This window comes from Grus americana, chromosome 32 (genome assembly GCF_028858705.1).
Source record: "Grus americana isolate bGruAme1 chromosome 32, bGruAme1.mat, whole genome shotgun sequence".
In the NCBI taxonomy this organism is placed as follows: Eukaryota; Metazoa; Chordata; class Aves; order Gruiformes; family Gruidae; genus Grus; species Grus americana.
The window spans coordinates 1,144,183-1,170,056 of record NC_072883.1 but is presented as its reverse complement, the minus strand read 5'-3'; the positions used below and the strand labels follow the sequence as shown (position 1 = coordinate 1,170,056).

The 25,874-nt window shown below is 58.7% G+C and overlaps 1 protein-coding gene across 1 annotated transcript; it reads left to right on the top strand.

Annotated features, from left to right (window-relative positions):
- Window positions 1–7,801: 7,801 nt before the first annotated feature.
- On the top strand, window positions 7,802–22,484 carry LOC129198248 (butyrophilin-like protein 2). Its single transcript, XM_054807400.1, has 10 exons — window positions 7,802–7,808; window positions 7,908–8,236; window positions 8,990–9,226; window positions 13,888–13,967; window positions 17,442–17,457; window positions 19,417–19,477; window positions 19,892–20,239; window positions 20,682–20,731; window positions 20,973–21,261; window positions 22,447–22,484. The coding sequence occupies exons 1-10, from the start codon at window positions 7,802–7,804 to the stop codon at window positions 22,482–22,484; spliced, it is 1,455 nt and encodes a 484-aa protein (XP_054663375.1).
- Window positions 22,485–25,874: the final 3,390 nt, after the last annotated feature.

Below are 25,874 nucleotides of genomic sequence, written 5' to 3'. Positions count from 1 at the left end.
TGGGCTGTGGGGGTGGCCAGGGACTCTGTGGACAGGAAGGGGGATGCGGACCTGAGCCCTGCAGGAGGGATCTGGGGGGTGCAGCACTGGGAAGGGCACTTTGTGTCTCTCACCTCTCCTCCCCTGTCCCTGGGCCGGGTCCCCAGGAGATTCTGGGTCTGTCTGGACTGCACACAGGGGCTGGTGACTTTTATCACTGCTGAGAGTGGGGTTGAGATCTTCACTTTCCTATCACACTTGTTCAATGGAGAGACCATCCAACCATGGTTTTGGGTGGTGTCGTGTTTTTACTCCAGCCAGCAGATGAGCACCACACAGCCGCTTGTTGAGTCCCCTCCATCGGGATGGGGGAGAGAACTGGAAGAGTTAACATGAGAAAACGGTTTCTCTCTTCCGTTTTTTGTGGTTAGAACGGTATTTTGTGGCTACCCTCTTGGTTTCAAAGCTGCAGAACCTCAGCTCATTGTGTGGGGGGAAGGAGCCTGAAGTCACTCCCATAGTCAGTTATTCGGCACTGGAAACTAGACAAAGGTTGGATTTATTGGGCAGCCTGGTGCCTCCTGCAGCTCGTGCCTGTCTAGTGAGTGACTTTTCTTTCTGCAGGGGATTTAGAATATTTCCTTTCCTTTAGAGTGTTGTAACGAAGTTGGAATAAATGCTGGAGAGGGGAAGTGGGGCAGAGCAGGGTTCTGCACCAGGGGAGCCATTTCTGGTCCAGACCTGCCCTTCTGCAGACACTCCTCGCTCTCCTCCATCCCGCAGGAGCACATGTCCCTCTCTGCCCTGCCCAAGCCCACCCTGCCCAGGCACAGCACCATGGCCTTCAAGAAAGCTTTGTGGGTGACCATGGAGTGTGGCCGTGCTGGTTCCTGGGGGCTTTTTGTCCTGATTCCTGCCTGCCCGCGAAGGGCATTTGCAGCCAGCGCACTTGGAGCAGTGGTTGGAGCAGGAGCCTGGGGGCAGCTCCCTGCAGGATGAGCACGGGGAGTGGGGGGCGGAGGCGGGGGGCACTCACAACTCAGGCACCCCCTTCTCTTCCTTCTGGGCACCCCCAAACTTTGCCAGCACCCCCTGTCCCCAGGATGCCCCTGCTCTCTCAGCATCCTTCTACACCACACAATCCTGTTGGGAGCAAGAGTGATTTGTCTTTCCCTAATCCCCTTCCTCGCTGGGCACTCGGGACAGGTTGCTGTGGCTCGTTGCTTCTTTTGGGGATGGGGCTGAGTGTGTGAAAGCATCTTGGTAACTGAGCAGCTTTAAAAGCAGCAGCAGAGGAACCTTCTGAGTGGAGAAAGAATTTCCCAACCTGGGGCTCTTTTAAAATGTTATTTAGCAATATTGATTGCTGTGACCTGGTCCTGCTCCTCTGAGGTTTGGTGTGGCAGTGGAACCGGGGATAATGTGGTGGGATGGGATGTGATGGGAGGGTGCTGGGAAGAGGGGCTGGGGGTAGCCAACCCCAGCAGGGCATGGGAAGGGGTGGGGGATGCACAAGAAGGGGCTGGGGCTGTGGGAACCAAGAACAAAGCAGAGCCCAGGCAACCTGGGTGCTTGGAGTAGCTACCTATGCTTGGACCTGATCCCAGTGATGCCACATCCCTGTAGGTAACAGGCGGAGGATGGCTGGGGCTGAGGATGAGATCTCCCCACTGCACTGACCTGGGGGGTTTCTGGGCCATCCTTCTGCTCCCCCTGCCCTCTTTTGAAGCTGGACTCTGGTAGACAGCCAGACAGATGTAAGGTGTTGTTAGGACTGTTTAGGCGGCTGGGTGAGTCTGCAGCCCCTGTGTCAGTGGGGCTGTGAAAGTGCTGCTGAGGGAGGTTTCATGGTGGAAACTTTGGGCACTGAGTGTTGTAGCCAAGTCCCTGCTCGACTTTGTGATGTGCCTGAAGGAACAAAGCTTCCCAGCTGTGTGCTGGGGCTGGGCAGCCCAGGTGGGTGCCATGAGGCTGGGGCTGGGCAGCCCAGGTTTTCCAAAGGCTGGAGGTGGGCAAGGGCCAGGGCAGCTCTTTGTGCAGCCCCTGAGGCTGGGGCTGGCCCTGCTGGGCCAAGGGCTCTAGCTGGGGAGGGGGCTGCCTGCCCTTGCCTGCCCTTGCCAGCTGGCCTAGGAGGGAAGGGAAGGGAAGGGAAGGGAGAAGGGAAGGGAATAGGGAAGGGAAAAGGGAAGGGAAGGGGCTTCCGCCACAGGCAGCAGCCTCCAGCAAGGAGCAGCCCGTCCCTGTGGCAAGGAAGGATCCCTCCCAGCAATGCCTGACTTCACGCACCACCAGCACACAGCGCCGGGAGCTCGGTGCCTCCGTCGGTCGCGCGTGTGAGCTGCTGTGCGTCCGGGAAGCCTGGTGGGAGAGGAGTGTGGAGGTACCCGCCACCTGCTCCTGGGTGGGCGAGGGTCGGGCAGCCGGCACTGTGGAGGAGCAAGGGGCGGAGGCAGAGAGAGGCCTCGGGGTGCTGAAGGTCTCCCGTGGGTGCCAGGAGGTGGGGTGAGTCATGTGTGCGGGCCCATCCCTGCCGTGCTTCTCCAGATCTCTGCCTGCCTCCTTCCTCTCCCTGCCTCCAGCTCCCTTTCCACCTGGCCGGATCCCCCAAGATCGTTGCTCTTCTGCCAATGCTGCCCTGTACCCTGCTGCCTTCCACTTGGCCTTTCTCTGCCTCTCCTGTTCTGCTACCCCACCTGCTGGGATTTCATTCTGCCCTCATGGCTTCTGACAAATGCATTTCTGCCTCTGTGTCTGTGCAGCAAGCTGTCTCTGTCTGCAGTGTGTCCCTCTGCTCTGCCCCCCAGGGCTCTTCCAAGGTCCTTTGCCCTGTGGCTGTCTGCTGGCTTCCCTCTCTGATCTCTAAGTTCTGACCTGTATGGACAGGACTGTTGGGGAGGGAGAGACGTCGGGGGCTGTTGGGTGGTGAGGGGAGGCCGCAGCCCCAATGGGAGTGGGGCTGTGCGAGGGCCGCTGAGGAAGGTCTCAGCCAGGCATCCCTTTTGGGGCTGGCACCTTTGGCCTGGGAGCAGGGGCTGGACGTTTTCACTTTGAAATCCCCAATCAGCCAAACTCGGCTCATTCCCAACTTGTCCTGTCAGCGGATGGGAGAAGTGTGAGAAGGGGAAGAGCACGGCAGGACCTGCCCGACCCCCCTGAGACATTTGACACTCGGTGCTGTGTGCTGGGCCAGGAGGGGTTCAGGGAGGGGAGGCACTGCTGGGGGGTGGAGGTGAAGGGGGAGGTGGGAGGTGATTCCTGGTGGGCTGTGGGGGTGGCCAGGGACTCTGTGGACAGGAAGGGGGATGCGGACCTGAGCCCTGCAGGAGGGATCTGGGGGGTGCAGCACTGGGAAGGGCACTTTGTGTCTCTCACCTCTCCTCCCCTGTCCCTGGGCCGGGTCCCCAGGAGATTCTGGGTCTGTCTGGACTGCACACAGGGGCTGGTGACTTTTATCACTGCTGAGAGTGGGGTTGAGATCTTCACTTTCCTATCACACTTGTTCAATGGAGAGACCATCCAACCATGGTTTTGGGTGGTGTCGTGTTTTTACTCCAGCCAGCAGATGAGCACCACACAGCCGCTTGTTGAGTCCCCTCCATCGGGATGGGGGAGAGAACTGGAAGAGTTAACATGAGAAAACGGTTTCTCTCTTCCGTTTTTTGTGGTTAGAACGGTATTTTGTGGCTACCCTCTTGGTTTCAAAGCTGCAGAACCTCAGCTCATTGTGTGGGGGGAAGGAGCCTGAAGTCACTCCCATAGTCAGTTATTCGGCACTGGAAACTAGACAAAGGTTGGATTTATTGGGCAGCCTGGTGCCTCCTGCAGCTCGTGCCTGTCTAGTGAGTGACTTTTCTTTCTGCAGGGGATTTAGAATATTTCCTTTCCTTTAGAGTGTTGTAACGAAGTTGGAATAAATGCTGGAGAGGGGAAGTGGGGCAGAGCAGGGTTCTGCACCAGGGGAGCCATTTCTGGTCCAGACCTGCCCTTCTGCAGACACTCCTCGCTCTCCTCCATCCCGCAGGAGCACATGTCCCTCTCTGCCCTGCCCAAGCCCACCCTGCCCAGGCACAGCACCATGGCCTTCAAGAAAGCTTTGTGGGTGACCATGGAGTGTGGCCGTGCTGGTTCCTGGGGGCTTTTTGTCCTGATTCCTGCCTGCCCGCGAAGGGCATTTGCAGCCAGCGCACTTGGAGCAGTGGTTGGAGCAGGAGCCTGGGGGCAGCTCCCTGCAGGATGAGCACGGGGAGTGGGGGGCGGAGGCGGGGGGCACTCACAACTCAGGCACCCCCTTCTCTTCCTTCTGGGCACCCCCAAACTTTGCCAGCACCCCCTGTCCCCAGGATGCCCCTGCTCTCTCAGCATCCTTCTACACCACACAGTCCTGTTGGGAGCAAGAGTGATTGGTCTTTCCCTAATCCCCTTCCTCGCTGGGCACTCGGGACAGGCGGCTGTGGCTCGTTGCTTCTTTTGGGGATGGGGCTGAGTGTGCGAAAGCATCTTGGTAACTGAGTGGCTTTAGTTGCAGCAGCAGAGGAACCTTCTGAGTGGAGAAAGAATTTCCCAACCTGGGGCTCTTTTAGGGTGATATTTAGCAATATTGATTGCTGTGGCTGCTGCTGCTCCGTGGTTTTGGTACTGTAGCAGAGCCAGGGACTGTTGGCTGGGGTGGGGTGGGGTGGGAGGGTGCCGGGAGTGGGGTGGAAGGGTAGCCGAACCCGGCAGGGCATGAGAAGGGGTGGGGGACACACAAGAAGCAGGGACTGGGGCTGCGGGAATGAAGAACAAAGTAGAGCCCAGGCAGCCTGGGTGCTCGCAGCCGGTACCGATGCTCGGACCCTCTCCCGGTGATGCCACATCCCTGTAGGTAACGGGTGGAGGATGGCCGGGGCTGGGGCCGAGATCCCCCACTGCACTGACCTGGGGGGTTTCTGGGCCATCCTTCTGCTCCCCCTGCCCTCTTTTGAAGCTGGACTCTGGTAGACAGCCAGACAGACATAAGGCGTTGTTAGGACTGTTTAGGCGGCTGGGTGAGTCTGCAGCCCCGGTGTCAGTGGGGCTGTGAAAGTGCCGCTGAGGGAGGTTTCATGGTGGAAACTTTGGGCACTGAGTGTTGTAGCCAAGTCCCTGCTCGACTTTGTGATGTGCCTGAAGGAACAAAGCTTCCCAGCTGTGTGCTGGGGCTGGGCAGCCCAGGTGGGTGCCATGAGGCTGGGGCTGGGCAGCCCAGGTTTTCCAAAGGCTGGAGGTGGGCAAGGGCCAGGGCAGCTCTTTGTGCAGCCCCTGAGGCTGGGGCTGGCCCTGCTGGGCCAAGGGCTCTAGCTGGGGAGGGGGCTGCCTGCCCTTGCCTGCCCTTGCCAGCTGGCCTAGGAGGGAAGGGAAGGGAAGGGAAGGGAGAAGGGAAGGGAATGGGGAAGGGAAAAGGGAAGGGAAGGGGCTTCCGCCACAGGCAGCAGCCTCCAGCAAGGAGCAGCCCGTCCCCGTGGCAAGGAAGGATCCCTCCCAGCAATGCCTGACTTCACGCACCACCAGCACACAGCGCCGGGAGCTCGGTGCCTCCGTCGGTCGCGCGTGTGAGCTGCTGTGCGTCCGGGAAGCCTGGTGGGAGAGGAGTGTGGAGGCACCCGCCACCTGCTCCTGGGTGGGCGAGGGTCGGGCAGCCGGCACTGTGGAGGAGCAAGGGGCGGAGGCAGAGAGAGGCCTCGGGGTGCTGAAGGTCTCCCGTGGGTGCCAGGAGGTGGGGTGAGTCATGTGTGCGGGCCCATCCCTGCCGTGCTTCTCCAGATCTCTGCCTGCCTCCTTCCTCTCCCTGCCTCCAGCTCCCTTTCCACCTGGCCGGATCCCCCAAGATCGTTGCTCTTCTGCCAATGCTGCCCTGTACCCTGCTGCCTTCCACTTGGCCTTTCTCTGCCTCTCCTGTTCTGCTACCCCACCTGCTGGGATTTCATTCTGCCCTCATGGCTTCTGACAAATGCATTTCTGCCTCTGTGTCTGTGCAGCAAGCTGTCTCTGTCTGCAGTGTGTCCCTCTGCTCTGCCCCCCAGGGCTCTTCCAAGGTCCTTTGCCCTGTGGCTGTCTGCTGGCTTCCCTCTCTGATCTCTAAGTTCTGACCTGTATGGACAGGACTGTTGGGGAGGGAGAGACGTCGGGGGCTGTTGGGTGGTGAGGGGAGGCCGCAGCCCCAATGGGAGTGGGGCTGTGCGAGGGCCGCTGAGGAAGGTCTCAGCCAGGCATCCCTTTTGGGGCTGGCACCTTTGGCCTGGGAGCAGGGGCTGGACGTTTTCACTTTGAAATCCCCAATCAGCCAAACTCGGCTCATTCCCAACTTGTCCTGTCAGCGGATGGGAGAAGTGTGAGAAGGGGAAGAGCACGGCAGGACCTGCCCGACCCCCCTGAGACATTTGACACTCGGTGCTGTGTGCTGGGCCAGGAGGGGTTCAGGGAGGGGAGGCACTGCTGGGGGGTGGAGGTGAAGGGGGAGGTGGGAGGTGATTCCTGGTGGGCTGTGGGGGTGGCCAGGGACTCTGTGGACAGGAAGGGGGATGCGGACCTGAGCCCTGCAGGAGGGATCTGGGGGGTGCAGCACTGGGAAGGGCACTTTGTGTCTCTCAGCTCTCCTCCCCTGTCCCTGGGCCGGGTCCCCAGGAGATTCTGGGTCTGTCTGGACTGCACACAGGGGCTGGTGACTTTCATCGATGCCACCAGTGGGGTTGAGATCTTCACTTTGCCACCAGCCTCATTCAATGCAGAGATCATCCATCCCTGGTTTTGGGTGGTGTCGTGTTTTTACTCCAGCCAGCAGATGGGCACCACGCAGCTGCTCGCTCACTCCCCCTCATCAGGACGCAGATAATTTGCATAATTTGAATATGTGAAACTCACATCACTATTTTTGCTTTTTTGTGGTCAGAAGGTTTTCGAACATCAGTGTTGAAAATACGGAACCTCAGCTCATTGCATGGGGGAAGGAGACTGAAGTCACTCGCACAGGCAGGAATTCTGCACCTGAAACTACACAAAGGTTGGATTTACTGGGCAGCCTGGTGCCTCCCGCAGCTCGTGCCCGTCCGGTGAGTGAGTTTTCTTTCCACAGGGGATTTAGAATATTTCCTCTCCTTTAGAGTCTTGTCAGGGATTTGGAATAAATGCTGGTGAGGGGGAGTGGGGCAGAGCAGGGGGCTGCACCGGGGAGCTGTGTGCGGTCCCTTCCTGCCCTGGAGCAACGGTTTGTTCCACCGTTGGGGTGCTGGTGCAGGTGGTTTGGTGGGATTTCCGGAGCCTCTTTGGGGGCACATGCAGCCCTTCTTCCCCATCCCCTCTCCAGCAGCTCTAGAAAACCCCCCATTGCTCTCCTTCTGCCTCCCTTCCCCTCCCTCTTCTCCAGCTCCGGATGCAGATGTGGCTCCCCGCGAGCCCCGGGGGCCTTCTGAGTTATTTGGTGACTCTCCACGTCCTGCGGCTGGGATCAGGTAGGGATCCTGCAGGGCTGGCGGGGGGTTTTGCCCACTCCGGGTGGCTGCGTGTGGGGCAGGGGAGCTGCCATGGGGTGAGGGGAGCCAAGCCCAGAGCTGGGCCCCACATGGGTTTTGCTTTCCCTTGGGCTCTTTCTGCAATACGTCCCTTGCCCTGGGGGCATCTTCAGACCCGTCCTGCAGCGCTCCCCTCAAACGTTTCTGGCTTGCAGCAGGGCTGGCTGGGGTGGAGGTCGTTTTCTGGAGCACGTTCCCGCTCCCAGGAAACCTCCTTCTCCTTCCAGTCCTCCCACTCCCTCTCCACTTTCTCCACTGTCTTTGGACCATGGGGAGGGCAAAGCAACGCCCGTGGGATGGAGCGTGCACCAAGGTCACGCCAAGCTCACCCCTTGCCATGCAATGCCCCTAAATTAACGTAGGCACAATCTCTGTGTCTCTGTGTCCTTCTCCATCACCAAGCTGACTTCAGCGTGGTGGGACCAGGCCACTCTCTCCAGGTCACTGTGGGGCAGTATGTCGTGCTGCCATGTCACTTGTCCCCCAGCGTGGAGGCTCGAAGCTTGGACATCAGGTGGATCCGGCCCCGGTTCTCCAAAACGGTGCACCACTACCGAAATGGAGAGGACCTGTACAGTGAACAGCTGAGGGAATATGTTGGGAGGACAGAGTTGGTCAGAGATGGTCTCTCCCGTGGACGCCTGGACTTGCGAATCTCTGCGTTGAGACCCTCTGATGATGGTCAGTACATCTGCACTGTGACAGATGGTGCCTCTTATGGAGAAGCTACGGTGAAGCTGGAGGTGGCAGGTTTGTGGTGGGTGCAGTGTTTGCAGGGGCTGGTGCGGGTGTCCCTGGGTTTGTGTGTCCTTCCCAGAGCTCTGTCCCATCCTCAGGTGTGTGGATGAGGTGCCGAAGGAGAGGAGCCGTTGAAAGAAGTGGGGTGCGAGGGGGCTGTTGCCTGCAGTGCCTGCCCAGGAGGGAGCACGCAGGTGGTGCTGGAGGTGTTTTTGGGGCAGAGCAGCATGGCTGTGGTGGCTTTGCTGGGTGTGTGCGGTGCCTGTGAAGGGTGTCCTGGTGATGGTGTGAAGACCCTGGGGACAATGTGCTGAGCAGCTCCTTGGGCTGAGAGCTGGGGCTGCCAGCCAAGCCAAGGCTGGGACCTGACGCTGTTAGGTGTGGAGTTGGGAAGAGATCTCTTCCTGGCTCTGAGCAGCTGGATCTTTGCTTTGGCTTTGCCCTTTGTGCCGTAGGCAACCTGGCACGTTGTCTGGAAGTGTTGGGGCTTCTTGAATGAAGATGGTTCGGTGCAGACGCTGCCTTGAGGTGCTGAAGCTCGGCAGCTGGGTCTTGCTCTGCCGGGCTGTTTTGTGGGAGATCTGGGGTTGTTTGGCATCAATGCTCTGCAGTTCCTGCACAGGTTGGTGTATTTTTGGGGGCCGGTTCTGCAACCCTGGTGGGACCCATGATGTGTCTGCTATTGGATTCAGTCGTCGTGTTTGAGTTGAGTCCATCCCACACTGACCCCAACTACGGGCTCTTCCCCAGCCACAGGCTCTGTCCCTCAGCTCTCCCTGGAGGCTTACGAGGACGGAGGCATCCGGGTGGTGTGTCGATCGGCCGGCTGGTACCCACAGCCAGATGTGCTGTGGAAAGATCCCGATGGGCAGCATCTCCCCTCGGCCTCCCAGAGACATTCCTCGGATACGAGGGGCCTATTTAGCATCGAATATGTCATCGTTGTGACCGATGGGAACAGACTTGGGAACTGGTCCTGCGTGGTCAGGAACAGCCGCCTCAACCAGGAGCAGGAGACGTCCCTGCACATCTCAGGTGCTTTGAGCAGCTTTGATCTGGGGTTCCCGGTGCAAGGTGTGGAGTGTGGGGGCACAGGAGGGGTGTGCACCTTCACATCAGTTTTAGCACACGAGAGAACCGGAGCCTCGTGAGCTTCAGGTGAGCATTGGTATGTGCAGGGGAGAGAGAGGACTATGTCCCCTTGAGGCCAGGGCTCCCAGGACAAGGGGCTTGTGAGCTAGAGCTTTGGGGCATTTCTCTGTTTGTTCTTCTGCTCAAACACGGGACTCTAAAACCATCCCTTTTCCTGCTGATGGTTTTGTTTCTCAGCTCCCTTTTTCCACAATGCCCGTCCCTGGATGGTTGGTGTGGGGGTGCCCCTTGTGCTTTCAGTTGTGTTCCTTGGCCTCGGTGCTTATCTGTGGAGAAGGAAAGGTAAGTGGTGCCAGAAGAATGTTTTGCCTTCACCAAAAAGCTCTTTGGGCAAAAAAAGGAAGGACACAAGGACAAGTTGGGGTGTGGGCAGGAGGACAGGGAGCATGGCCAGACCATCTCTGTCTGGTGGGAAGGTCCAAGAGGCCCTCTTGAGATGTTCCCAGGGATGAAGCCAGCTGCTGTCCTGACCCCCTCTTCCTCTGCCTTTGCTTTTCAGTGCTGCAGTCCAGAGAGCTGGGTGAGTCCTTCTGGCCCCTTCCCCCAGCAAAACCTCCTGGCAAAGGAGCCCCCCTGGGAGGGACTTGGGTTTGGATGGCTCTTCACCATTCTCTGGCCATTCATCTGGGTTGACGGAGCCCAAAATGGGGCAGGAGAGCTCTGGGGGTGTGGGCTGCACTGGGCACGGGACATGTCCTGCCCCATGAAAGAAACGGGGATCAACATGAGGACTAGAGACTGAGCTGCAGCTTTGCCCTCTCCCACGCTGGTACTTATGGAAAGGGATGTCCTCCACTCTTCGCCCTTCATGTTCCTTGGCTCTTTGGTGGCACGGTCAAACAGTCTCCTTATTCTGCCCAGTCGTGAAAACCTTGCTCGAAGCTGTGCCTTGCCGATCCTTCATCTAGAGCAGCAATTTCCAGAAGTTTTCCCAGTATTCAGTTAGCTTCAAGCAGGCTGAGCCTTCAATCTTTGAGTCAGGCTTAAGTCCAGAGTGCCTGGGTGGGCTGACGGGGAGATAGGAGGGCAGGGAGCCCTTCCCAGGAGCAAGGTGGTCTTTTCCTACTCCCCAGAGAAGGAGTTGGGGGTCTCCCTGAGGACTTTCTGCTCCTGTGGGAGCAGCCATGGCATGAGAAGCTGTCCCCTCTGATCACTTAGTGCTTTTGGTTTTGCTTTCCAGAGACAACAGTTGCAGGACTGAAGGGTGAGTGTCTGTGAGCTCTGTCATGGTTTGGGTGCTGTCCCGGGTGCTGTGTGCTCGGCCCTGTGAGAGACCGGACTGTTAGAACATTTGTCTCAAAGATCGCTTGCTCAAGCAGAAAACCCCTCCAGCTACTGAGTGGGATAAGGACGATTGCTGGGTCGTAGAGACTTTCAACCTACGAAACACGCCCTTTGGGGTTATGGACCACTTAGTCAGATGACAGTTACATGAAAAACAGGGCTGGAATTGCAAGAAGTGTGTGAGCATGTTCATGAACGTGGAGCCGTGTCACACATGCCGTCGTGAAAACACAGAGCCATGTCTCACGTGCCGTTATGAAAATCTACACCAGTATAAAAGGGAACTGCCAAGATGGGGGTGTCTGTGAATTTCCCCACAAGACGCTGTGGATCTGCGCCTTTGTCCACCATTGCAGAACGAGAGATTTGGACCCCTGAGACGCTGTGGATCCATGGCAGTGACTATTGTGATTTTATCCCAGAGTCTTGGTTGGTTTTCTGCCTTTCTTTTCTGCTCTGTCCTATTGCTCTTGTCAGTTAACTTTAACTTTTTTTTTTTTTTAATTTTTTCATAATACAAACCGTTTCCTATATACGGCATTTGACCTCGTTTGTGTCTTAATCTCGGTCTTGGGATCGTATTGAAAGCTCCCCAACGTTGGATCGGGACAAGGGCAAGAGGGATGTTAAGGTGATTCTCGGTCCCTTTTGGGGTCTAGATGAGCCCGCAGCCCCAATGTGAGTGGGGCCGTGCGAGGGCCGGTGAGGGAGGTTTGAGGCCAGGCATCCCTTTTGGGGCTGGCACCTTTGGCCTGGGAGCAGGGCCTCGACGTTTACAGTTTTGAGGGTGGACGCTGATTTTGGTCGAGAGGGACGTAGGACTATATGTTGAGCCCTTGCTCGGCTAGGCGAGACCGCAGCCCCAGTGTGAGCGGGTCTGTGCGAGGGCTGCTGAGGGAGGTTTGAGGCCAGGCACCCATTTTGGGGCTGGCACCTTTGGCCTGGGAGTAGGGCCTCGACATTTACAGTTTGGAGGCTGGATGCTGATTTTGGTCGAGAGGGATGGTAAGGCAATGTTTGGCCCCTTTCGGGGTGCTGGGCCAGGAGGGGTTCAGGGAGGGGAGGCACTGCTGGGGGGTGGAGGTGAAGGGGGAGGTGGGAGGTGATTCCTGGTGGGCTGTGGGGGTGGCCAGGGACTTTGTGGACAAGAAGGGGGATGCGGACCTGAGCCCTGCAGGAGGGATCTGGGGGGTGCAGCACTGGGAAGGGCACTTTGTGTCTCTCAGCTCTCCTCCCCTGTCCCTGGGCCAGGTCCCCAGGAGATTCTGGGTCTGTCTGGACTGCACACAGGGGCTGGTGACTTTCATTGATGCCACCAGTGGGGTCGAGATCTTCACTTTCCTACCAGCCCTGTTCAATGGAGAGATCATCCATCCCTGGTTTTGGGCAATGTCGTGGTTTTACCCCAGCCGGCAGCTGAGCACCTCGCAGCCACTTGCTCAGTCCCCTCCATAGGGATGGAGGAGAGAATTGGAAGAGTGAAAAGGAGAAAACTCGTGGGATGAGATAAAGACAGTTTAATAGGGAAAGCAAAAGCCAGGCGCACAAGCAAAGCAAACCAAGGAGTTCATTCCCCACTTCCCATCTCAGGCAGCTGTTCAGCCATCTCCAGGAAAGCAGGAGATGTAACGGTGACTTGGGAAGACAAAAGCCATCGCTCCGAACGCCGCTGTCCCCCACCTCCTGCTTCTCCCCTTCCCCCAGCCCCTTATAAACTGAGCATGACATCATATGGGATGGAATATCCCTTTGGTCCATGGGGTCAGCTGTCCTGGCTGTGTCCCCTCCCAACTCCTTGGGCACCCCCAGCCATCCCGCTGGCGGGGCCGTGCGAGAACCAGCAAAGGCCTTGGCTCTGGGGAAGCACTGCTCAACAACAACAGCTCCAGATAACAAAAACATCTCTCTGTTATCAACACTGCTTCCGGCACAAATCCAAACCATAGCCCCATACTAGCTACTGTGAAGACAATTAACCCTCTCTCAGCTGAAACCAGGACAGGTGGGGTGAGAACTGGCTCAATGGCAGAGCCCAGAGGGTTGTGGTAAGCAGCACAGAGTCTAGTTGGAAGCCTGTAGCTAGTGGTGTGCCCCAAGGGTCAGTGCTTGGTCTGGTCTTATTCAACATATTCATCAAGGGCCTGGATGAGGGGACAGAGTGGACCCTCAGCAACTTTGCTGATGATACACAACTGGGAGGAGTGGCCGACACAGCAGAAGGCTACACTGCCATTCAGCGAGTTCTGGACGGGCTGGAGAGTTGGGCAGAGAGGACCCAAACGAAATTCTGCAAGGACAAGTGTAGGGGAGGAATAACCCCAGGCACCAGTAGAGGTGAGGGGTTGACCTGCTGGGACGCAGCTCTGTGGAGAAGGACCTGGGAGTCCTGGTGGACAACAAGCTCTCCATGAGCCAGCAGTGTACCCTCGTGGCCAAGAAGGCCAATGGTATCCTGGGGTACATTAAGAAGAGTGTGGCCAGCAGGTCGAGGGAGGTTCTCCTCCCCCTCTACTCTGCCCTGGTGAGGCCACATCTGGAGTTCTGTGTCCAGTTCTGGGCTCCCCAGTTCAAGACAGACGGGGAGCTACTGGAGAGGCTCTACTGGAGGGCTACGAGGGTGATGAAGGGACTGGAGCATCTCTGGTCTGAGGAAAGGCTGAGAGAGCTGGGGCTGTTTAGTCTGGAGAAGAAAAGACTGAGAGTCTGAGACTGTCAGTCTCACCTCCGTGCCTGGCCAGATGATGGAGCAGATCCTCCTGGAAACCATGCTCAGGCACATGGAAAATAAGGAGGTGACTGGTGACAGCCAATGTGGCTTCACCAAGGGCAAATCGTGCCTGACACATTTGGTGGCCTTCTATGATGGGGTTACAGTGTTGGTGGATAAGGGAGAGTGACTGACGTCATCTAGCTGGACTTGTGCAAGGCATTTGACAGTGACCCACATGACATCCTTGTGTCTAAATTGGAGAGACATGGATTCGATGGATGGACCACTCGGTGGATAAGGCATTGGCTGGATGGTCGCACTGAAAGAGGTGTGGTCAATGGCTCGATGGCCAAGTGGAGATGCTATGGTTCTATGTCCCCAGCCATCCCCACCACGTCCCTGCAGTGTCCCCAGCCACGTCCCCACCACATAACCCCACTTCCACACCATGTCCTCCCCACATCCACACTGTGTCCCCAGCCGTTCCCTGTGCCACAGGTGGCCATCGTCCCCCAGGAGCCGGTGCTCTTCTCCATGCCAACATCACCTATGGGCCGGAAAGCTGGAGCCCGGCGCAGGTGACAGTGGCAGCCACCCATGCAGGTGCCCACACCTTTATCACCCGCCTGCCCCGGGGCTATAAGACAGGTAGGAGGTGCCCCTCCCCCTCCCTGTCCCCGTGTCCCCATATCCCCACACTGACCCACGTTTTGCGCAGAAGCGGATGAGCTGGGGGAGCAGCACTCTGGGGGACAGTGGTAGGGGGTGGCCATCGCTGGTGCCCTGGTGAGGGATCCTCGTGTCCTCCTCCTCAATGAGCCCACCAGCGCCCTGGATGCAGAGAGCCAGCTGCAGGTGGGAGGTGACACCCGTGTCCCCTCGATCACCCTGTCCAGCAGCACCCCAGTGCCTGGGGGTCCCCCTGGGTCTCCTCTTTCCATCATCTCCTGGGTCCCCACATCTCAGTGTCCTCTCTGTCCCTGGCCCCTGAGTCCCCTTGGTCCCCAGTTCCAGTCTCCCCTGGGTCCCTGCTGCCTGGGTTGCCTTGGCCTCCAGTCCTGGTGTCCCCTGGTGTCCCCATGTCCCCTGGGTCCCTCTCTCAGCAGCCCCCCAGTCCCAGGTCTCCATCTCCCCTTGGTCTTAACTCCCAGTGTTCCCCAGGTCCCTCCGTCCAATGTCCCCTGGGTCCCTGCTCTCCGTGTTCTCTGGATCCTCACTCCCCATGTGCCCTTGGTCCCCATGTCCCCTTGGTCACAATCCCCATGTCCCCTGGGTCTCTGCTCCCTGTGTCCCCACACCCGGGGGTCCCCACTGATGATGTCACCCACTGCAGGTGGAGCAGGAGATCTTCAGAGCCAGCAGGACCAGGTGTGCGGTGCTGCTCATGATGGGGCAGGTGGCCCTGGCCATGGGGGCACAGTGGGTGGCTGTGCTGGAGAGGGGACGACTGCATGAACTGGGATCCCCCAGGGAGCTCCTGCGCCCAGGTAGCCACTACTGGCACCTGCTGCAGGGTGGGGGAGGAGGGGGGAGAGCAGGGGACGGGGACACGGGGAAGGAGGGTGAAGGACAGCAGGAGCTGAAGCTGGGGACACCAGATGCCAGGATGGGGACACCAAGGGATGGGGATACTGGGGGCAGGGATGATGTCCCTGAGGACACGGATGGGGACACCAAGAGGTGGGATGGGGACACCACATACCAGGATGGGGACGTGAGGGACAGGGATGGAGACACCACAAGATGGGTTGGGGACACTAAGAGATGGAATGGAGACACTGGAAGCTGCAATGAGGACACCACAAACCAGGATGGGGACACCAAGAGCAGGGATGTGGACACTAAGAGATGGGATGGGGACAGCAAAAGCTGTGACAAAGACCTGTTAGAGCTGTGATGGGGGAGTGCAGGCACCCAGCTGGGCATGCTGCCACGTCCCTGCTGCGTGATGGTGACCAAGGGGGCCAGCAGGTTCCACCGGGTGCCACTGGTACCCAGCAGGGCTGGCCACGGGACACAGAGTTCGAAATAAATCCTTCTGTTTGTACCCAGGATGTATTGGGGCACCCCAGAGCTTGGGTGGGGGGGAAGGGGCTGCAGGGATGGGGGGCTGAAATAGGGGTGCAGGGATGGGGGCAGCAATGGGGTGGCCAGGGGGCTGCTCTGCCCACTTTGAGACAGAAATTTGGATGGAATAAAGCAAAATTGCTTCAGACAGCAGCCGGCTGGGTCATGGGGGCCTGGCCCGACTGCGGGGTCTCAGGTGCTGAAGCCATGCAATTGCCCTTCGGTCATTTCTGCCAGGTCAGGTCCACCCCTCCATCGTGAGCCCACCCATCCATAGTGTCTCTTCCCCCAGTGTCCCACAGAACCGTGAACAGCTCACAACGATGTTCTCACTCCAGGTCTACCCGAGCCACTCCAGTTTTAGCCACCCGGTCTACATGGTCCTTGTGTTGATGTTCTCCAGGAACATGCCTCTTGGACATCTACGTGACAGGGCTCAGCCCAGGCACCAAGGTCCTGATGACATAACGCAGCAGCCCAGAGGGGTTTACCTCCGCAGCCATCACTGTAGCCACCCCCACAGGGCACTGGCCACACTCAACGAGTCAGTACGGAGACAGAGTACTGGCCACATTTCTCAGGCAGCAATCTCTAGGTCCAGCTGGGTTCCTACAGAGAACATCTCCCCTGAGATGTCTGATGCATCCACCCAGATGAAAGTGGTAAGGAAGGAGACTTCAGGCCAGGCGGTAGGTTGCAGGGAGTGCCCAGACCCCTCTCCTGGTGAAAAGGTCCGTACCTGCACGAGGTGTGCACAGGTTGATGACCCGTTGCGTCAGGTGTCCGAGTTGCAGGAAACAGTGAAAAGGCTGCGCAGTGTTAGACGGGCTGAGATGGAGATAGATGGGTGGTTCCATAACCAAGTACCTGTAGTGGGCACCGCTGAGAATGAGGCACCTTGGACCCTGCTGACCCACAAAAGCAGGACTCTGCTTCAGTCTCCACCCTCCAGCTTCACAACCAAAACCAGATATGAAGCTTTAACAGCTATAGACACCCACGAGCAAGGCGTGCAAGGAGAAACTGTACCAGCAGCACACAGTGGGGACCGTAAAAAGAAATGACGAGTGCTCGTAGTGGGTGACTCTCTGCTAAAGGGCACCGAGGCGCCCATCTGCCGACCTGACAGGGAGTCACGAGAGGTACGCTGCCTTCCGGGAGCCAAGATCCAAGAGGTTGCTGAGAGGGTGCCACAACTTGTCAAGAGGACACACTACTGTCCACTGCTCTCTTTCATGGGGCTGATGTGCAGCAGCTCTGACTCAGCGTGGGCAGGGACAAGAGTTTTGGTGGCCAAACCCCCTCACATCCAAGAGTACCCCCCAGGGAGCGCGAGCAACCTGGAGCGCAGCAAACAGGATGTGGTGTGTCAGAAGGGCGTGGTGCGGCAGTTTGCATAGGCAGGGCGAGCGGGTAGGGCACAGTCCCCATCTCCTCTCAAGAGGCCAGCTCGCCTAACGGCCATCACCCTCCCAGAAGCACTAGACCTAGCCATGGTCTCCACCCGGCTGAAAGCTGTCGCCAGAAAGAACATGGCGACCCAAACCGAGCGCCCACGTAAACATGCGGCTGTCCAAGTCTCTGGCTGCAGGGAGTGCCTGAGCCTATCGCTGCTACTGGAGGGTGGCGGAGCCAGGCAGATCTCCTCCCAGCCTACGTTGCCCTCCCAGGTGCCCCTACGGAACAGGTTTGTGGCCCTGGAACTTGAGGGACAGGAAAATGAGAACGTGGGTGACAGCCCATCCAGCGGATTGTCTAGAGGGAGTCGGTCGTCCCCACGCCTCATGACTGCCTCTGCCAAGAACAAAAGAAGGGTCATTGTCATAGGCGACTCCCTTCTGAGGGGAACGGAGGGGCCGACATGCCGACCTGACCCTACCCATGGGGAAGTCTGCTGCCCCCCTGGGGCCCGGGTCGGGGACGTTACTAGGCAGCTCCCTGACCTGGTGTGGCCCTCTGACTATCACCCGTTTTTGGTATTTCAGGTCGGCAGCGATGAAGGTACAGGGAGAAGCCCGAGGGCCATCAAAAGGGGCTTTAGTGCATTGGGGCGATTGGTGCAAGGAGCGAGGGCACAGGTGGTATTTTCCTCTATCCCTTCAGTAGCAGGGATAAACACTGCAAGGAGCAGGAAAACCCACCTGATCTACACATGGCTCAGAGGCTGGTGCCGTCGGTGGAATTTTGGGTTTTTTGATCACGGGGCGGTCTATTCAGCACCAGGCCTACTGGCGAGAGATGGGGTCCACCTGTCTCAGAGGGGGAAAAGAATTCTAGCCCAGGAGTCGGCAGGGCTCGTGGAGAGGGCTTTAAACTAGCTCTGAAGGGGGAAGGGGATAGAACCAGGCTTGCTAGAGATGAGCCATGGGGCACCATGTCAGAGACGGGGGTTAGACCAGTAGCCCAGCTGAAGTGTAACCACATCACCAGTGACGAGCTATGGGAAGGCAGGCCACAATCAGAGGGGCTGTGTGCTAGTAAGATTCTTCTGTCTGCTCCACGAGGTGCTGGGTACATGGAAGCACATCTGAAATGCTTCTGTACCAATGCACGCAGCATGAGGAACAAGCAAGAAGAGCTAGAAGCCGTGGCTCAGTCCCAGTGCTATGACGTCATTGGCATAAGTGAAGCCTGGTGGGAAGAGGCCTGCGACTGGTGTGCTGTGATGGATGGTTACAGGCTCTTCAGAAGAGACAGGCAGGGCAGGAGAGGTGGGGGGGTGGCCCTCTATGTAACAGAGGGGCTGGACTGTACGGAGCTGTCAGTCGGCAACAGCACAGTTGGGAGCCCCTCGGACCTCCCTGTGTCCCCTTCTCTGGGGGATGGGCTGCCCCTGCATGGGGATGGGAGGGTGGGGACAGCGGGGGACACGTCCTCCCCTGGGATCTGAGGTCCCCGAGGGGACAGGGCAAAGGGACAGGGCACAGCTGGCATGTCCCAACACTTCAAGCCCACACACCCCCATCTTGTCCCCTTCTCACCCACTCCCCACGAGCTCCTGGCTGTTGTCGGGCTGCAGGGACGCTGCTGGGCTCCTCCTGGATGGCCCAACATCACAACGAAGCTCTAAGCTTTGCACCATCACCCCCAACAAACAGCCTTCTTTTGCCTTTCTTCTTCTCCTTTTCTCTTTCCTACGACTGAGGGGCTCCTGCCTTTCACTCCGGAACACACCAATGTCCTGAAACACCAAAGAACCCCAAGAGATGGACCCAGTGCAACTGGCTCAGGTGGACAATTCCCTGGGGTCTGGTTGGGGGTTTCCTCATTGCTGCAGCGACAGTGCTCATGCACAAGACAATCAGCCCTTTTTGGGAAAGGAAACAGGTATTTCTGGGTGCCAAACCTGGCCTAGTGCTGTTCCCCAGCACAGGCTGCTGGGAGAGGTGCAGCTCTGGGAAAAGCCACCTTCAGCAGCTCCCATCCAGGTGGGAGTGGGGACGCTGTTGGTTTCTCTTTTGGTTTTGTGTTTGGAAGATGATTTTATGACCCTGGACTTGGATATGTGGTTGTGAAACCTCAGCTCCTTGTCTGGTGGATAGAGCCTGAAGTCACCCCACATTTAGAAATTGTGGACCTGAAACTAGACAAAGGTTGGAATTATTGGGCAGCCTGGTGCCTCCTGCACCTCGTGCCCGTCCGGTGAGCGACTTTCCTTTCCGCAGGGGATTTAGAATATTTCCTTTCCTTTAGAGTCTTGTCAGGGAATTTGGAATAAATGCTGGTGAGGGGGAGTGGGGCAGAGCAGGAGGCTGCACCAGGGGAGCCGTGTGCGGTCCTGTCCTGCCCTGGAGCAACGGTTTGTTCTGCCGTCAGGGTGCTGGTGCAGGTGGTTTGGTGGGATTTCCAGAGCCTCTTTGGGGGCAGGTGCAGCCCTTCTTCCCCATCCCCACTCCAGTGGCTGTAACCCCCCATCGCCCTCCCTCTGCCACCCTTCCCCTCCCTCTTCTCCACCTCCAGACGCAGATGTGGCTCGTCCTGAGTTATTTGGTGACTCTCCACGTCCTGCGGCTGGGATCAGGTAGGGATCCTGCAGGGCTGGCGGGGGGTTTCTCCCACTCTGGGTGGCAGCTGTGGGGCAGGGGAGCTGCCGTGGGGTGGGGGGAGTACAGCCCAGAGCTTGCCTTGCCCTGGGGGCACCTTCGGTCCCGTCCTGCACCGCTCCCCTCAAACGTTTCTGGCTTGCAGCAGGGCTGGCTGGGGTGGAGGTCGTTTTCTGGAGCACGTTCCCACTCCCAGGAAACCTCCTTCTCCTTCCAGTCCTCCCACTCCATCTCCACTTTCTCCAGTGTCTTTAGACCACAGGGAGGGCAAAGCAACGCCCATGGGACGGAGCGTGTACCAAGGTCACGCCAAGCTCACACCTTGCCATGCAATGCCCCTAAATTAATGTAGGTGCAATCTCCATGTCTCTGTGTCCTTCTCCATCACCAAGCTGACTTCAGCGTGGTGGGACCAGACCACCCTCTCCAGGTCACCGTGGGGCGGTATGTCGTGCTGCCATGTCACTTGTCCCCCAGCATGGATGCTCGAAGCTTGGACATCAGGTGGATCTGGCACCAGGTCTATGAAACGGTGCACCACTACCGAAATGGAGAGGACCTGTACAGGGAGCAGATGGAGGAATATGATGGGAGAACAGAGTTGGTCAGAGATGGTCTCTCCCGTGGACGCCTGGACTTGCGAATCTCTGGGTTGAGACCCTCTGATGATGGTCAGTACATCTGCACTGTGACAGATGGTGCCTCTTATGGAGAAGCTATGGTGGATGTGGAGGTGTCAGGTTTGTGTCCGGTGTGGTGTTTGCAGGGGCTGGTGCGCGTGTCCCTGGGTTTGTGTGTCCCTCCAGAGCTCTGTCCCATCCTCAGGTGTGTGGATGAGGTGTCGAAGGACAGGAGCCGTTGAAAGAGGTGAGGTGCGAGGGGGCTGTTGCCTGCAGTGCCTGCCCAGGAGGGAGCACGCGGGTGGTGCTGGAGGTGGTTTTGGGGCAGAGCGGCATGGATGTGGTGGCTTCGCTGGGTGTGTGCGGTGCCTGTGAAGGGTGTCCTGGTGATGTTGTGAAGGCCGTGGGGACAAGGTGCTGAGCAGCTCCTTGGGCTGAGAGCTGGGGCTGCCAGCCAAGCCAAGGCTGGGACCTGACGCTGTTAGGGGTGGAGTTGGGAAGAGATGTCTTCCTGGCTCTGAGCAGCTGGATCTTTGCTTTGGCTTTGCCCTTTGTGCCGTAGGAGACCTGGCACATGGTCTGGAAGCGTTGGGGCTTCTTGAACAAAGACGGGTCGGTGCTGATGCTGCCTTGAGGTGCTGAAGCTCGGCAGCTGGGTCTTGCTCTGCTGGGCTGTTTTGTGGGAGATCTGGGGTTGTTTGGCATCAATGCTTTGCAGTTCCTGTGCAAGTTGGGGTGGTTTTGGTGGCCGGTCCTGTAGCACTGGTGGGACCTGTGATGTGTCTGCTATCGGATTCGGTCGTCACCTTTGAGTTGAGTCCATCCCACACTGACCCCAACCACGGGCTCTTCCCCAGCCACAGGCTCTGTCCCTCAGCTCTCCCTGGAGGCTTACGAGGACGGAGGCATGCGGGTGGTGTGTCGATCGGCCGGCTGGTACCCACAGCCGGAGGTGCTGTGGAAAGATCCCGATGGGCAGCATCTCCCCTCGGTCTCCCAGGGACATTGCTCTGATACGAGGGGCCTGTTTGGCATCGAAGATGTCATTGTTGTGTCCAATGGGAACAGACATGGGAAGTGGTCCTGCGTGGTCAGGAACAGCCGCCTCAACCAGGAGCAGGAGACGTCGTTGCACATCTCAGGTGCTTTGAGCAGCTTTGATCTGGGGTTCCCGGTGCAAGGTGTGGGGTGTGGGGGCACGGGAGGGGTGTGCACCTTCACATCAGTTCTAGTGCACGAGAGAACCGGAGCCTCGTGTGCTTCAGGTGAGCATTGGTATGTGCAGGGGAGAGAGAGGACTATGTCCCCTTGAGGCCAGGGCTCCCAGGACAAGGGGCTTGTGAGCTAGAGCTTTGGGGCATTTGTCTTTTTGTTCTGCTCAAACACGGGACTGTAAAACCATCCCTTTTCCTGCTAATGTTTTGGTTTCTCAGCTCCCTTTTTCCACAATGCCCGTCCCTGGATGGTTGGTGTGGGTGTGCTCCTCGTGCTTTCACTTGTGTTCCTTGGCCTCGCTGCTTATCTGTGGAGAAGGAAAGGTAAGTGGTGTCAGAAGAATGTTTTGCCTTCACCAAAAAGCTCTTTGGGCAAAGGAAGGAAGGGCACAAGGACATGGTGGGGTGTAGGCGGGAGGTCCGGGAGCATGGCCAGACCATCTCTGGCTGGAGGGAAGGTGCAAGAGACCCTCTTGAGATGTTCCCAGGGATGAAGCCAGCTGCTGTCCTGACTCCCTCTTCCTCTGGCTTTGCTTTTCAGTGCTGCAGTCGAGAGAGCTGGGTGAGTCCTTCTGGCCCCTTCCCCCAGCAAAACCTCCGGGGCTGCACTGGGCATGGGACATGTCCTGCCCCATGGAAAGAAATAGGGATTAACGTGGGGAGCAGAGACCCAGCTACAGGTCTGCCCTCGCCTGTACTGGTGCTGATGGAAAGGGATGTCCTCCACTCATCACCCTTCATGTCCCTTGTCTCTTTGGTGGCGTGGTCAAACAGTCTCCTTATTCTGCCCAGTCGTGAAAATCTTGCTCAAAGCTGTGCCTTGCTGATCCTTAGTCTGGAGCAGCAATTTCCTGATGTTTTCCCAGTAATCAGTTAGCTTCAAGCAGGCTGAGCCTTCAATCTTTGAGTCAGGCTTAAGTCCAGAGTGCCTGGGTGGGCTGACGGGGGGGATAGGAGGGCAGGGAGCCCTTCCCAGGAGCAAGGTGGTCTTTTCCCACAACCAAAAAGAAGCAGTTGGGGATCTGCCCAAGCACTTTCTACTCCTGTGGGAGCAGCCATGGCATGAGAAGCTGCCCCCTGTGATCACTTATTGCTTTTGGTTTTGCTTTCCAGAGACAACAGTTGCAGGACTGAATGGTGAGTCTCCATGAGCTCTGTCATGGTTTGGGTGCTGTCCCAGGCACTCTGTGCTCGGCCCTTTCCCTCCTTGCCCGTCCTCTCCATCCCTGCAGCCCCTGGCTCTGGGAAAGCCCAAGGCAATGTGCCTGGCAGGGTGGGCAGCTCGGGGACACCAGCCCAGGCCTGGACCCTCCCCCTGCCCAGAGATGCTGGGGACCGGCTGGGGGATGTGACCAGCTCTTGTCTCTCCTTCTAGCCTGGAGAAAGTTTCTGCTTCCCCATCATCCAGGTAATTGCATATTTTAGTGCCATTCTGGGTGGTTCTCCTCCCTGTGCTTGTGTGCAAGGGGCATCTGGGCTGGGCAGTGCCCGGGACTGGCCGTGCCTGGGTGTGTTTGGTGACTCAGACACCCCCGAGCAGGGCACTAGCCTGTTCTCCAGCCTGTTTTCTTGCCTTTCCAAGGCATTGTGAGTGGCATCCCTGGGGCCAAGAGGAGCCCTCTGCCACCCCCCTGAGAGCCCGTGCACTGCCCAGACCCAGCCACTGCCTCCCCATGCTGCTCCTCCCTGCTGGGGCTGCAGCCCCACCGTTGCCTGTTCCCAGGGGACCCAGCTGGGCCGTGGCCGTGCTGGGGCCGGCCCCGTCATGGGCATCTCTAGGAGGAAGGAGATGCCCCGTGTGCTGCCCCGCGGGGCAGAGCCTGGCCCCAGGGTGCTCAAACCCTGCCCAGGACGCAGCTCTGCCCCTGATGCTCTGGCTCCTCCTGTCCCCTGCAGACGTGGTGACCCTGGATCCAAACTCGGCTCATCCTGAACTTGTCCTGTCAGCGGATGGGAGAAGTGTGAGAAGGGGAAGAGCACAGCAGGACCTGCCCGACACCCCTGAGAGATTTGACACTCGGTGCTGTGTGCTGGGCCAGGAGGGGTTCAGGGAGGGGAGGCACTGCTGGGGGGTGGAGGTGAAGGGGGATGTGGGAGGTGATTCCTGGTGGGCTGTGGGGGTGGCCAGGGACTCTGTGGACAGGAAGGGGGATGCGGACCTGAGCCCTGCAGGAGGGATCTGGGGGGTGCAGCACTGGGAAGGGCACTTTGTGTCTCTCAGCTCTCCTCCCCTGTCCCTGGGCCGGGTCCCCAGGAGATTCTGGGTCTGTCTGGACTGCACGCAGGGGCTGGTGACTTTCATCGATGCTGACAGTGGGGTCGAGATCTTCACTTTCCCACCAGCCCTGTTCAATGGAGAGATCATCCGACCCTGTTTTGGGTGGAGACAGAAGAAACCGAACTGTGCCTGAGGGACAGCACCTCCTGCACCCTCTGCCCCCCTTCCATCCCCACCACAGCCCCGGACAGCCCCTGCCCTTCTGCAGACACTCCCCGCTCTCCTCTCCTCCATCCCGCAGCAGCACATGTCCCTCTCTGCCCTGCCCAAGCCCACCCTGCCCAGGCACAGCACCATGGCCTTCAAGAAAGCTTTGTGGGTGACCATGGAGTGTGGCCGTGCTGGTTCCTGGGGGCTTTTTGTCCTGATTCCTGCCTGCCCGCGAAGGGCATTTGCAGCCAGCGCAGTTGGAGCAGTGGTTGGAGCAGGAGCCTGGGGGCAGCTCCCTGCAGGATGAGCACGGGGAGTGGGGGGCGGAGGCGGGGGGCACTCACAACTCAGGCACCCCCTTCTCTTCCTTCTGGGGAGACCCAAACTTTGCCAGCACCCCGTGTCCCCAGGATGCCCCTGCTCTCTCAGCATCCTTCTACACCACACAGTCCTGTTGGGAGCAAGAGTGATTTGTCTTTCCCTAATCCCCTTCCTCGCTGGGCACTCGGGACAGGCGGCTGTGGCTCGTTGCTTCTTTTGGGGATGGGGCTGAGTGTGCGAAAGCATCTTGGTAACTGAGTGGCTTTAGTTGCAGCAGCAGAGGAACCTTCTGAGTGGAGAAAGACTTTCCCAACCTGGGGCTCTTTTAGGGTGATATTTAGCAATATTGATTGCTGTGGCTGCTGCTGCTCCGTGGTTTTGGTACTGTAGCAGAGCCAGGGACTGTTGGCTGGGGTGGGGTGGGATGGGAGGGTGCCGGGAGTGGGGTGGAAGGGTAGCCGAACCCGGCAGGGCATGAGAAGGGGTGGGGGACACACAAGAAGAAGGGACTGGGGCTGCGGGAATGAAGAACAAAGCAGAGCCCAGGCAGCCTGGGTGCTCGCAGCCGGTACCGATGCTCGGACCCTCTCCCAGTGATGCCACATCCCTGTAGGTAATGGGCAGAGGATGGCTGGGGCTGGGGCCGAGATCCCCCCGCTGCACTGACCTGGGGGGTTTCTGGGCCATCCTTCTGCTCCCCCTGCCCTCTTTTGAAGCTGGACTCTGGTAGACAGCCAGACAGACGTAAGGCATTGTTAGGACTGTTTAGGCGGCTGGGCGAGTCTGCAGCCCCAGTGTTATCAGGGCTGTGAAAGTGCCGCTGAGGGAGGTTTCATGGTGGAAACTTTGGGCACTGAGTGTTGTAGCCAAGTCCCTGCTCGACTTTGTGATGTGCCTGAAGGAACAAAGCTTCCCAGCTGTGTGCTGGGGCTGGGCAGCCCAGGTGGGTGCCATGAGGCTGGGGCTGGGCAGCCCAGGTTTTCCAAAGGCTGGAGGTGGGCAAGGGCCAGGGCAGCTCTTTGTGCAGCCCCTGAGGCTGGGGCTGGCCCTGCTGGGCCAAGGGCTCTAGCTGGGGAGGGGGCTGCCTGCCCTTGCCTGCCCTTGCCAGCTGGCCTAGGAGGGAAGGGAAGGGAAGGGAAGGGAAGGGAAGGGAAGGGAAGGGAAGGGAAGGGAAGGGAAGGGAAGGGGAAGGGAAGGGGGAGGGAAGGGAAGGGAGGGGAAGGGGCTGCCGCCACAGGCAGCTGCCTCCAGCAAGGAGCAGCCCGTCCCTGTGGCAAGGAAGGATCCCTCCCAGCAATGCCCGACTTCACGCACCACCAGCACACAGCGCCGGGAGCTCGGTGCCTCCGTCGGTCGTGCGTGTGAGCTGCTGTGCGTCCGGGAAGCCTGGTGGGAGAGGAGTGTGGAGGCACCCGCCACCTGCTCCTGGGTGGGCGAGGGTCGGGCAGCCGGCACTGTGGAGGAGCAAGGGGCGGAGGCAGAGAGAGGCCTCGGGGTGCTGAAGGTCTCCCGTGGGTGCCAGGAGGTGGGGTGAATCATGTGTGCGGGCCCATCCCTGCCGTACTTCTCCAGATCTCTGCCTGCCTCCTTCCTCTCCCTGCCTCCAGCTCCCTTTCCGCCTGGCCGGATCCCCCAAGATCGTTGCTCTTCTGCCAATGCTGCCCTGTACCCTGCTGCCTTCCACTTGGCCTTTCTCTGCCTCTCCTGTTCTGCTACCCCACCTGCTGGGATTTCATTCTGCCCTCATGGCTTCTGACAAATGCATTTCTGCCTCTGTGTCTGTGCAGCAAGC

Bases quoted from the DNA above. Each gene is read 5' to 3' on its own strand.
- LOC129198248 (XM_054807400.1), top strand. The intron at 20,240-20,681 runs GTTTGTGTCCGG...TTTGTGCCGTAG, and splicing joins GGTGGATGTGGAGGTGTCAG to GAGACCTGGCACATGGTCTG. The intron at 20,732-20,972 runs GTCGGTGCTGAT...ACGGGCTCTTCC, and splicing joins GGCTTCTTGAACAAAGACGG to CCAGCCACAGGCTCTGTCCC.